This window comes from Solea senegalensis, unplaced genomic scaffold, assembly GCF_019176455.1.
Source record: "Solea senegalensis isolate Sse05_10M unplaced genomic scaffold, IFAPA_SoseM_1 scf7180000015678, whole genome shotgun sequence".
In the NCBI taxonomy this organism is placed as follows: Eukaryota; Metazoa; Chordata; class Actinopteri; order Pleuronectiformes; family Soleidae; genus Solea; species Solea senegalensis.
Window position 1 is genome coordinate 1 of NW_025321414.1, and position 12,985 is coordinate 12,985.

The following is a 12,985-nucleotide window of genomic DNA, read 5'->3' on the forward strand; positions in this document are numbered from 1 at the left end:
TATATATATATACATACATATATATATATATGGGCCATTCTACCGAATTCGTGCAAATTGCTGTCCCACAATAAAAAAACTATTTAACAAAACAATTAAGAATTCAGACCTTCAATATTTACTAAGATTATGTTATGATCTAGGTAAACACAAGACTATAACTATTTAGTAATTAAGCTAAATATATACAAAATCATCATTTATGCTACCTTCCTAGGTACTTTCTATTGGGAAGTAGTTGTCCCAATCTCTAAGCCCTAAATTTCAATCCATGAAAATAATACTTAAAAGAATTTTGTCATTTTTTCCAATGGTGTATTTTAAAATATATGTTTGGTTTCTTTTTAACAGAATGTAAAACATTTAGATTCATTTTGAAGTTTTTTTTAAAATTACAAAACATGCTTTAAAAAATGCTGTCCCACACTTTCATGTCACAACAGTAACACGAGTTGTTTTACCACATGGGTGGAGCCTGGTTTTAGTCACACCCCAGAATTTCTGACCAAGAAATGACACTGCATCCCTGTCCCTCATGGCTGCATGGTGAGATATTACCTCTCATAATTTTTAAGTAAATGGGCTCCAAAGTCTGAAAATCAGCATGTTACATTAATAATTGTCACAACCGTACACATATTATCTCCAAGTAAATACACTTTTGGGGGCTCAAAACAAAATATTATGTTTTGTTGTGTGTACAACTGTTCAAACATCTGTTTCTAGCCAATTACTTGTTAGCATGTTTGAGTTATGCAAGGAATTAGCTAAAAATGTCACAACCGTAACAGTCACAACCGTAACGAATTGTAACGTTACGGTTGTGACATAATCATTATGGTGTACTGTTCCACATATTTAAGGACATTTTTCATCATTATTATTACATTATACTCATTAAACATGATAATAATAATAATAATAATAATATTGTTATTATATTTGATTTGTAAAGCACATTTCATTTTTAAGAATCTCAGAGTGCTAAATAATGTTTGATATGATAAGGAAAGAAGGAAAGAGAACGAAACTAGGAACAAAAGAAAGGAGGAAAGATCAAATCTATCAGTGATTTATCTGACAGGGAGCAAAGGAAGGTCAGAAGATCATGGCGAAAAAGACAGCAACATCACAGGCTATTGGTGAAAAGTCAAAGAGAGATGGAGAGATTGTGCACAACTTCCACGCCACCTCCCACACCCTCTGCCACGCCTTCTCCCATGCCGCCTTACCTTCCACGCACTTCTAGTGAGACTGTTACTCCACGCACTTCTAGTGAGACTGTTACTCCACGCACTTCTAGTGAGACTAATAAGAGACGTTGGAATGCGTGACCACAGAAAAATAAACTTGAATGGAAGAAAGAAAAATATAGAAAACGGTGCCATAGATTGTGCATGAGGCCAGAGAAGTCAAAATGTTCTACAAGAACAAAAACTCAGAAGGAAGTATGGAAGCACAGAGTTCCTGCGCATATCAGAAAGACCCTTCTTTTCCATAACACACTCATGCACAATTTGCAGAAAAAAATACAAGTCTGCCAATTATAAAGAGAAACATGGATTAAGAAGCGCATTGACAAGCAGGTTGCTCAGAAAATACAATCTTGTTTCTATGCTCAGAGAAACACTAGGCAGCTCCCACAGGCAGCTCTCAACACGACTGCAGACAACCCACATCTAAAGTTCACATATCAGAGACATAACATTTGTGTTTGTAAAATTCACATTAAAAGGCAGGTTATGAGTTAATATTAAGCAATAAGGTTGAGGGGATATAATACAACCTTGCAAACAAAATACTGTGGTCACAAGCAAAACAGTGCAGTCACTACCGTAACAGTGCAGTCACTACCGTAACAGTGCGGTCACTACCGTAACACTGAATGTTTTGTAAAATAAAATAAGAATTGAGTCATTAAATAACATTTTATGATAACTATTGGTTAAATATACATTCAATGTAATAACTAATGAACTCTGAGATCTCTATGATCAGTGTAATTCATTTTACAAAAAAGATTGCATTTCAATTTTGATGAGTCTTAGAAAATAAACTTTGAAATTTTGTTTAAAAAATAATTTTAAGTGATTTAGTTGTAAAACCCTTCATAATAAATTACTAAAATTATTCTTTAGAGGGTGTATGGACACACAATATTAACAGATTAATATAATGGTTTTTATTGCAGTGTGTTGCTGTGTTACGGTAGTGACAAATTTCAGGAGTTGAAAAACATTTCAAGAACAGGCAGACATTAATATATGAAATTTGACTGTGCCTTTACTAGATATGTACCATTGAAATATGGTACAATATATGTATGGACAAGGTTTTTGGAAAAAAACAACTTTTGAAAATGTGTTTCCAACTCTGGACTTTGCACGAATTCGGTAGAATGGCCCATATATATATATATGTATGTATATATATATACACATATATGTATGTATATACACATATATATGTGTATGTGTATGTATATATATGTGTGTATATATACATACATACATACATACATACATACATACATACACTGAATAAATATAAAAAAGCCACTTTTTCATGTCCATGAAATCTCATCATGAATGTCCTTATTGTGATATCATGCTGTGATACCACTTTTTTCTCTCTAGACTCGCCCCTCTTGACCAGACTTGATGCTCATTGGCCCCCGGGTCATTTGAGTTTGACACCGCTGCTCTAAATAATGTCTTCAGAATGAGACTAATAGTTGGATTTATAAGTGTGGGTGTAATCAGTGGAAATGACAGCAGCCATCTTTGCAGCAAAGATGCATTAAGTCTAGATGCTTCTATCACAGTAGAAGGCGAGCGATACCTCAGACCACATTGTGCAAAGCTGCTCTAGCAAAAAAAACCCACATGGTGCTCAGTGCTCATCTGCTCTAGTTTTTTGGCAGTCTCTGTGCATCTCTTTGTGTGCTTATGTTTGGTGCTGCAGGAGAGCTAAGGTCGACATCCCTGCACCCTGCTGAATGCCTTTCATGGCCCTGCATTAACATCACTATGGCACTGACAGAATTACTGCCTTGCTGACTTTGGCTCACTCTGCCCTTTCTGGCTGTTCCTTTATTTTTTTTTTTTAATATTTTTTCTTGCTTTGTTTCTTTCACTTGTTTTTGGCATAACTTTAATTGTTTACCTTGGTTCTTGTTTGTTTTATCCTAACATTTTTGTTGCACATTTTTTTTTAATTGACCGTGATAGCCGTCCAACCATGTCTCTCTTACAGCTCTTCCCAGCTTTGTTCCTTTGGTGTATGCCATCCATCTCACCATGGACAGCCTGCTGAGCGGGGCCAATAAAGGAGCTGGGGCTCTTGAGCCCGACACAGACCTCACCACGTCATAGATGCCACTTGCTGTCTTTACCCCCGTTTGACTGACTGTTGGGGAAACAACAAAGTGTAAATTCCTCTTAGCTTGCACAAAGGAGCCATGCACCCACTGCTGCTCTCCCTCAGTGTCCTTTGGCTGCTACCTCTGGCCTTGACACTGGAAGAAGACTCGCCGCTGGACTGTGTCCCCCGCAAATTTATCCTCTATCATGGTGAGTACTTCTGTCTTGTGTAACCTCGGTGTGTTGGCCCATATTGGCACATACACACACACAGACAGTGGTTTATATTTAAACAGACTCCTTGAGAAACAGGGTTGCATTATTGGTGGTTGCTAAGTAATGAGTCAGTCATATTTTCTGTCTCTGCAGGGGTCAACGCTCACCTATTTCATGAGGACGGAGTGTTCAACTACTCCACCATGTTGTTGAGAGAAGATCTGGATCTGCTAGTGCTGGGTGCCAGAGAGGCTGTGTATGCTCTTGACCTCAACGACATCTCCAAGAAACGTGCCTCAGTAAGAACAGCACTGTTGACATTTGAAGGCCAGCATTTGTCGACTTAAGAAATATCTTATCAGAGATTTCTTGGACAAGAGCTTCGGTTTTGTGCAAGACTCTCTGCCCTGAATAGAGTTTCCCAGGCAGTAGTTGCTCTCAGGTTTTAATGTGGTCCAAATTCTGTGAAAGAAACCTGGGGAACTTAGTTCAGGGCAACAAAGACCCTTAGCATCCCTAAACGACTCAAACAACCTTGTGTTGAGCTCTAAAAACAGGAGAAAGTACATTTGTACTTGCTTCCTTAACTGCTAGTGTTGCATCCACAACGTTCTACTGGAAAGAAAGTGAAAATGTGGACGAGTGTGTAACCGCAATTGTTTTCCCGGTTTTAGGTGAAATGGAGAGTGACGGCAAAGCAGAAATCGGAGTGTCAAAACAAAGGGAAAGATCCTGAGGTGATCCCATCAGCTGAGAGCAGCATTACACCTCTGGAAATTATTAGAAGAATAAGAAGGTGTGATTCTGTTTGAGCAGATGTAGTTCATTGTGTTTTTAAAATGCATTTACAGCTGGAGTGCAAGAACTATATAAGGATATTGCATACGATGGAGGACAAGAGGATGTTTGTTTGTGGGACCAATGCTTTTGATCCAGAGTGTGATTACATGGTAAGACAAATCGAGAGCTCTAGTTTGTACTGTAAAAATGGGAGTGAATACCAATGATTTGAGGATTTAACAGTGTTTGTGTTTTAAGTCCTATTCAGACGGAAAGCTGATTCTGGAGGATAAAAGAGAGGATGGCAAAGGGAAGTGTCCGTTTGATCCTGCACAGAGATACGCCTCCATCATGGATGGTGAGAAGTTGTTAAACATTTCTTTTTAAAATAACAATGTTGCTTTAATGGTCCAGTGTGTAACACAGAAGAGGTTTTATTCTCAGAAACTAATGTATTTTGAAGTAGAAGCTTACTTCTCAAACGAGTATCAACAACTTGGCCGCCATAGTTCACTGACATGTTTGGGAAAGGGAGGGTTGAGCAGTTTTTGGCATCACACTTACAGACGGGACATTTAATGTCGCAAAATATTGTTTTAATATCCATTTTCTGTCTCGTTTGACCAGATGATAACCTGTACTCGGCCACTTCCATGAACTTCCTGGGATCCGAACCTGTCCTGATGCGCAGCTCTCCCATCTCCATACGCACCGAGTTCAAGAGTTCATGGCTAAATGGTAAAATGTGACAATATCTTTTTGTTTCTTTATTATCTCTGTACTGGGCTATTTCAGGAGTTAACGTTGATGGGTTTGTCTTCTTCATTTTCTTTTTACACCAGAGCCCAGCTTTGTTTCCATGGCTCAGATGCCAGAGAGTGAGAACAATGAGGACGGAGACGATGACAAGGTTTACTTGTTCTTCAGTGAGAAGGCTGTCGAGTGCGATTGCTACAACAAACTGGTGGTCTCCCGTGTGGCCCGTGTCTGCAAGGTTATAAAGAGCTTACCGTGCTTGGACTTTTTCACCACTTTCACAATAATAGTGCTTCCCACACACATGTATGGCACTTTTCCATGATACAGTTTTAGCACAGCTCTTTGAATTTTACTTTTCCATTTGGGATAGTACTTGCTCCCTGGTGCCATCAACCACTGCTATCACTAGTGTGTGACATCAACAGCCTTGAGCCATGAGCGCAACGTCCGACACAGGAATCAAACCGAACAATGCCCAACTGTAAATCACTTAAAAAGACTGAAAACATGTGTTAATCTCCAACATTTAGCAAGGACATTTCTAAAATCTCAATATTTAACAGAGGAGTCGCTCCACAACCCCTTCCGCCTGATGCACAAACCAAGTAGAGTCGAGCCGTGCTGAGCCATGTAGTGCTAGAACTGTAAAGTGGCCATTAAGCGGCATTATTCTGTCCCCATCCTGTTTGTGTAATATTATGGTGTATGTCTGTGCCCACAGGGGGATCTTGGAGGTCAGAGAACTTTGCAGAAGAAGTGGACATCCTTCCTGAAGGCTAGAATGGACTGTCCGGTGTTGGAGTCTCAGCTGCCATACATTATTCAGGACACTTACCTTTGGTGTGATCCCCAACAGCACTGGAGGAACTGTTTGTTCTACGCCATCTTTACGCCACAGTCGTACGTTTGAAGTAGCAAACATGTTAATGTGTCTGTCTCACAGGGAGGAGGGTCGCCCCTTTCTCAAATGGTGTTTGGCACAGAACTTGGCCCACATTTTCTGTGTTATTGTGTGTGTGTGTTTCAGGGACACATCAGACCTGTCTGCTGTGTGTGTGTTCCGGGTGTCGGACATTAGCAGAGTGTTTGCAGAGGGGAAATACAAGACTCCAGTCCCTGTAGAAACCTCTTTTGTTAAGTGGGTGATGTATAGTGGAGACATCCCTGTCCCTCGGCCTGGAGCTGTGAGTCTGCACATGTTTGTGTGTGTGTGTGTGTGTTACAAACAAATCAAAATCTCAAAAGGCTACTTTTTTTTACTAGTGGCCCAGATGGAAGCTGATTCCTTTTGTACTTTGACACCATTGTCCCTCCTTTTTTCTCTTTCCTTGACCTCTTCACTTGTCAGTGTATAAACAATGAGGCTCGTAAAGCGGGTATAACTCAGACTCTGGACCTCCCAGACCGGACTCTTCAATTTGTCAAAGATAGGCCCCTCATGGACCAGGTCATCCAGCCAATAGGAGAGAAGCCCCTGCTGGTGCGAAGGGGAGCTACGTTCACACGCATCATCGTGAACCAAATGCAGGCTGCAGATGGCGAGAAGTACCACGTGATGTTTATCGGCACAGGTGTTTCCACGGTCACTTCCTGCTTTGTTGCTGTAGATAGTTTCACACGATTAGTGTTTACACATGAGACCAAATGCAGTAGTATAAATATGGAATGTTTCCATGTTTTTACATGAAAAGAGGATGGAACCTTGCTGAAAGCAGTGAACTATGATGGAGAGATGTTCATCATTGAGGAAATTAAACTTTTCCAGTCCCAAGACCCAATCAAAATCCTCAAGTTTTCTAATGTCACGGTAAGTTGAAATCTTACCATAGTCAAATTAATGCCCTGAAATATAATATTTACATCATATATCAGTAGACAAGTTAGTAACCATGTCATTGCTCTGTGTCTGTGTGTGGGATGGATCAAACATGCACAGCGTCAGCTGTATGCAGGGTCAGACTCTGGAGCAGCACAGATACCACTGGCCAGTTGTGAGAGATCCTCTTCCTGTATGGACTGTGTTCTAGCAAGGGACCCATACTGTGGCTGGGATAAACGTCTTGGGAAATGTGTTGCTCTTTCTGAGTCACAAAGGTAGGCAGCTGTCCTCACATGCAGCGTTTGCAGCTCTGACATCATCTCTAAATATTTCATTTATTGCCGCTTCTGCTGTAGAGAGCTAATCCAAAGTGTGAAGGAAGGAAATGGCTCTCTTTGCTCAAATGCAGGTGAGTTCAACACGCACATTTTAAAGCCCTCTGGGTGATATTGGGCTATACTGATACATTTTATTTGATGTTGTTTTTGTTTTCAGGTCCAATCAAACCAACAAATCAGTCCATCTGGCCAGGTGGGAACGTGAAGCTCAGCTGCCCTAAGCCTTCTAACTTGGCGAAAACCAGCTGGGAGCGGGACAACCGCCCTCTGACTCCTTCAGAGCGGCTTCAGCTGCTGGAGGATGGACTGCTCATCCTCAACGCTTCACTCAGCGATGCTGGTCGATACCGCTGTCTATCTGTGGAGCACTCGAAAACCGACAAGTACACAACTACTGTGGCCGAGTACCAGCTCACATTAGGTCCAGCAGGCTCAGGCAAGGGTGGTCACATAGTGTTTCCTCAGGCTCGTAGGAACGGCCCCTCTGTGACCGGACTGCAGGTCGTAGTCGCACTCCTTGTAATTTCTCTTCTTGTCCTTTTGGCTTGGAACTTTTACAAAGGGCACCTGCCTCTTCCGTGGAAATGTGGGAAGAAAAATAAACAATCCCAGGGGTCCTGTGAGGAGGAGGGTGTAAACTCTGCTGCACACTACCAAGGAGCACAGAAGCCTGCACTGGCAGAGGACAAGTTCCTGGTGTCTTGAACAGGCAGCAGCAGCAGCAGCAGAAACAATAACCACACCAGAGAGGGGGCAGCGTTCAGCGCTGCAGGAGACAAGAATGACCTGCCAGATGTTAACCAATCACTGAATTATATCGACGATGAGTCTGAAATTTGAAAATGACTGAGCAATTCTTTCAAATTAATTAATGACAGTGTAACAAAACAAGTATTTCTGGCTTTGCCAGAAGGTTGGAGTGAACAACCTTTCCGTGTTGAAGTCTCGTTTTCAGTGGATACACACTGAGACACCAAAAAATTCTTAAGGTTTTTGTACATGCTTTAATTTCTTTTATTTTAATATTGCATGTACATTTTCTGTTTTAACTAATTATTCTCTAACTATCCTAAAGATTCCAATGTTTTGTAAAGATTGGTTTGCTTTAATAGGGAATGTACAATACCTTAAAATGAGCCAATTTGTTTTAACCACGAGTTGTAGAGGTTTTGTTTTATTGTATTAAACCTTTTTCTACCTGACCTTTTGTTTTTACAGTGTCGACTGCTTTTACCACAAGACATGACTTGCCAAGAATGTGGAGAACCGCTGTGGAAGTACTTTGCAGTCATGAATCATCTTTGTACTTCTGTGTGTTACTGCTCAGTTTTGTACATACATTATTTCAGAGCTAAACACTTACGCTTGCAGCAAAAAACAACAGTTAGAGTAAAAAGGAGGAAATCTTTAATAAGTAATTTTTAAGCCACATAACAATTATCTTTTTCAAATGGAACAGAATGATTTGTAACTTTAACAAATGACATGATACAACAATGCAGACTGACTGTACAGCCTACATAAAAACTGTATGGTTAAAACCCAGAGACTGGCCTTTTGGTCCCTTCTAGTAAGCTGCCCCTATCTCCTGTAACGGTATCTCTTGAAGTGGAACCACAGCTGGAAGATTCCATTGGCGAATTGACAGCGGAAGCCGTGTCTGTGTGAATACTCCCATTCCCTATTCACTATCTTAAAGGCGATGTCCTCATAAGGAGGGCCTGCATGGAACCTTAAGATTCCAAAGTCTTTGTTGTCAGGGCTGGGCTCGAGGAAGTACTGTGGGGTGGAGCGTTTGTCAATTAGATCTGGGTAGAAGATATTGAACTTGTATCCTTGGACGATCTTGGGTGGAGGATTGTCGAAATCATAATGTGTCTGGTTGTATTTGTTCCACTCAAAGCCTGTGTGCACCCGATTGAAGAAGCGGGGCTTCCTGGGGCGATATTTGTCCGCCCACAAGTACATCTTTCCTGTGACGGGGAACTCCACGCTGAACTGGGCCTCATCGTTGCCCATGCCCTCTTTGGCACGACGCACAAAGAAGTCCTCTGCACTCTCGCTGGCATCACCTAGTAGAGAAGTAGAAGCAACAACAAGTGAAACCATCGCACATTTCTGAATCACACGTTAAGAAACAAGTGCACTATACGCACATGTTTTTGCATGTGTGTACATGGTCTCGTACCTGTAACCTGTAGTTGTCTGCGTGCCAGCTGCAGCCTGTGTGTGTCCTCCTCTGGTGTGATGGTGTGCGTGTCTAGTGGCAACTCAGAAGACGTGAGCAGTGCAGGACTGTAGCGCCCCGAGTCATACTCGGCTTGACTCTGCTGGATCAGGTCCTCCTCAGTCAACACAGCCTCCACCACCTCGCCACTCTCCTCTCCATCCTTCCTGTCACCCTCACCTTGGTTAGAGGATGTGGATGGGCCTGCCTCTTCTTCGGTTTCTCTGTTCTTACTTTTGGTGGAGGATGACTGCCCAGGTTCTGCTGCTCTCTCCCTGGTTCTCTCTCCCATTCTCTCGCTGTCATTACAAAAACATTAGTTTTATTCTAGTGTGAAGTCAATACAACCACATCCATGTTCTCAAAACTGTATTTTTCAGTGACAGCTAATTTAGTGGAGTATTAAGTGAATACTCAGGTCAGAGTAATTGACCAAGCCAGAGATTTTCAACAGTTTGTGGATATATGCAGTGTGTGTTTCCAGGTAACTTACTCCTCTTCCTTAATCTGCTGCTCCTCTTTGATGATGGGGAATAAAGGTTCACTTTCCACTCCTTGTTCCTGTTTTAGCTTGAATAGCTTCTGCCGCAGCACATCCTGGTGTCGCTCTCTCAACCTGAGACATAACATTGTTTCCAATTAGTCATAGTTTTCCCTTTACTGTGATACCTGGGTAGATCAAAGTATGTATGCAAGACCTTTGGCAAATGTGTATCGTGTATACAAAAAGGAGCATTCCATTATGGTGATGGTATGCTCGGTAATAAAACCTGCTTATCCTCTTCCTACATTTCTTAGCAAAAATATGACCATGTTTGGCATTAATGGGTTGAGCAGTTGTTGAGACATTTGAGTGACTCAAAAGACAAACAGTTCTGAAGCAACAGTAGATGTTTCTGTATATGTACCTGGCTCTGGCCATGTAGACTTTGACTTGCTGCAGCAGACTCTCCCAGTAACCGATATCAAGATTGGATCCTCCAGCCTGAATAGTTGACTCAATTTTCAGGTGCAGCGCCTGCAACTGGCTGTACGTCTTACCTTTGAAGACTGTCTGGACATCAATGCTCACAGCTGTGTTAATGCCCTCACGGCGGTCACCTGAGATTTCAAAAAGATTGCATTGAACAAGTGTGGTTGAGAACAGCTTCCTGTTGCATTCACGACCACTGTGGGAATAGATGCAGATGCAACTTCACACATAACAGCAAACAGGAACAAATAACATCTCAGTGTAAAAAAAATTCATAATGATTCATACCTGGCCCTTTCCCTGAGGCCTCCAGTTTTCTCAGTTTGCTGATTTCATCTTCAGTGATGGTTGTCATGTCTCTCCAGAAATCTACGTTCTTGCCTTGCTCCAACTCCATATACACCTATTAGTATAAACGACAGTTACAGTGAACCATGTACTGAGTGACTTCATTTAGTCATTAGTAGAAGTCAACAAAAAAAATGCATCCTGTTTGGGGTCAGAACTTCTCTCAGCAGTTTACACTCAAAGCTATGTCATCATTCAAGGTTGACATTAGGTTTGGACAGAGTACATTGTGACATTTTATAGTAACACAACACAGTACCACATAATTCACTCCCCATCTCTCAAAGCATGAAATAAATAGTTTCTTACATCCTATACTTTTTAGTGTGTTGGCCTCCTCAGTGGTAGTGAGAATAAAATGACTATGTGACATGATTTTGATGACAGAAACATAGATTCTTTGTTGGCACGATTGTCTCACTTTTCCTAAAGGGAATAAAGTGAAGTACTTGAAATCCTCAAAGACCATAGTCTTGAATAATGCATGGCAACAAACGCTATGAAACAGACTTATTTAAACAAGTAACTGATTACCAAACACACTATCAGGGTGATCACATTAACAAGGTGATCACTATCAAATCTCAACATGAAACATTTTATGCTTATGCAAGTCAACATTTGCTTGGTAATGTATGACAGTTAAGAGATTGCGACATTAATTAATAATATTTCCAACAATTTATACCAAGTTTACCCTTGAATGTAACATATGAACACACCTTAATGTCCTCCAGCAGGTCATCCATGTCAGTGACTGTGAGCCCGTTGAGGAAGGTATAAGGTTCATGCATTTCTACAGCAAGATCGTCATCCTCTGCACTGATGTACTTTGCCAAAAGATCAATGGGCTTGGCACGACCATCACGTATACGTATTTTAGACCTAATTTTAGACGTGGCGAGAAAATGCATATCAGTATTTACAAACTGTTGTTGCGGCCTGGAAACCAACTGAAATTGTGCAAACAAATCAATCACATTGCTGTAAACAAACCGTAGTTTGGCCTGATGTAAATGGAAGTTGTCTTCCTGTTCAGCCCAGGTCTTGAAATGCTCTGCCTCCTTCTCTCTCTGCAGCATCTCCAGCTCTGTCTCTCTCATGGCTTTTTCTCTCTCCCGCTCCAAGCGAAGCTGTTTTACCTACATACAAAGTTATAATGATTAACCAATGAACAGATCCTCAATACTCAAGAACATTACACTACTACAAGAAACTATCCTGCTCATACCTTCTGCAGCTCCCTGCGGTTTTCCTCCTGAATACATTTGTTCCTATCCTTAAGCTCTTTTTCTCCAAGATGGCCGATGCCCTTCTTATCCAACGCCTGAAAAAACACACAATTAGGCAATATTTGAGACAAGGTGTGACAAAAAAATGACAATAACAGTTCTGTGACTGAAATAATCAGCTGCCCCAACTCACCTTCTGCCATTTAAATGTGCCTAATAAGTTGTTGTCACCAAAGGGATTGTCAGCATTAGTGTAGCCCATGTATTCCTCACTCCAGCCCATCTTTTCTCTCCTCTTCTTCTCCTTTGCCTCCTTCTTTGACAGTCGTCTAGCCCTCTTTTCCTCTGGTGTCTCCAGAGCTTTCAGCATTTCCTTTTGTTTTTTCTTTTCCTCCTTTTCCTTGACTACGTGCCTCTCGCGGTCAGACCCCGAACTATCAGATGACTCAGGGGAGCTGGAGCGCTGCCTCCCTCGACTTCTTTCCCTCATCCTTTGTTCCCTATCTTCACTCCTCTTGCTTCGCTCTTTGCTTTTTTCGCTCTCTCTCCTTTCTCCTTCTCTGCTGCTGCTTTCCGGTCTCTCTCTATCTCGGTCCCTCCTCTGTCTTTCTCTGGCTGGACTCCTTCTGGCTGGACTCCTTCTGGCTGGACTCCTTTGTCTTCTTCTTTCTCTGTCACTGCTTCCATCATGGGAGTGTGAGCTGGACAGGGACCTTCTTCTTGTCCTCTCTCCAGATGTTCTTCTCCGAGCCTCCAATTCCTTTCTCCCTCTCATCATTTTGGGATCATCTGAATCAGAACTAAGACAGAAAAGATGATTCAGTAGGTTTGTTTGTTGATGAGTAACCATGTTTTTTTTCTATTCACCAAAGGAACAATGGGCTACAAAAGAGAACATATAAGGTGCTGTTTGTTTATTACATAAAAAATA

General features: G+C 41.5%; 2 protein-coding genes across 2 annotated transcripts; one reads left to right on the plus strand and one right to left on the minus strand.

Annotated features, from left to right (window-relative positions):
- Positions 1–3,152: 3,152 nt before the first annotated feature.
- Positions 3,153–8,476, plus strand: LOC122762443 (semaphorin-4E-like). The gene is made up of 14 exons (XM_044017628.1): positions 3,153–3,572; positions 3,732–3,877; positions 4,253–4,315; positions 4,430–4,528; positions 4,617–4,716; positions 4,986–5,096; positions 5,201–5,352; positions 5,839–6,017; positions 6,145–6,301; positions 6,466–6,688; positions 6,809–6,924; positions 7,054–7,211; positions 7,293–7,345; positions 7,432–8,476. Exons 1-14 carry the CDS (start codon positions 3,461–3,463, stop codon positions 7,977–7,979), a joined length of 2,217 nt encoding a protein of 738 aa, XP_043873563.1. The 5' UTR covers positions 3,153–3,460; the 3' UTR covers positions 7,980–8,476.
- A 188-nt stretch (positions 8,477–8,664) lies between these two features.
- LOC122762442 (cactin-like) lies at positions 8,665–12,919 on the minus strand. Its single transcript, XM_044017627.1, has 9 exons — positions 12,248–12,919; positions 12,054–12,149; positions 11,819–11,964; positions 11,545–11,707; positions 10,763–10,877; positions 10,410–10,602; positions 9,995–10,117; positions 9,463–9,800; positions 8,665–9,346 (listed from the first exon to the last, which is right to left on the minus strand). Exons 1-9 carry the CDS (start codon positions 12,902–12,904, stop codon positions 8,856–8,858), a joined length of 2,322 nt encoding a protein of 773 aa, XP_043873562.1. The 5' UTR covers positions 12,905–12,919; the 3' UTR covers positions 8,665–8,855.
- Between the last annotated feature and the right edge of the window lie 66 nt (positions 12,920–12,985).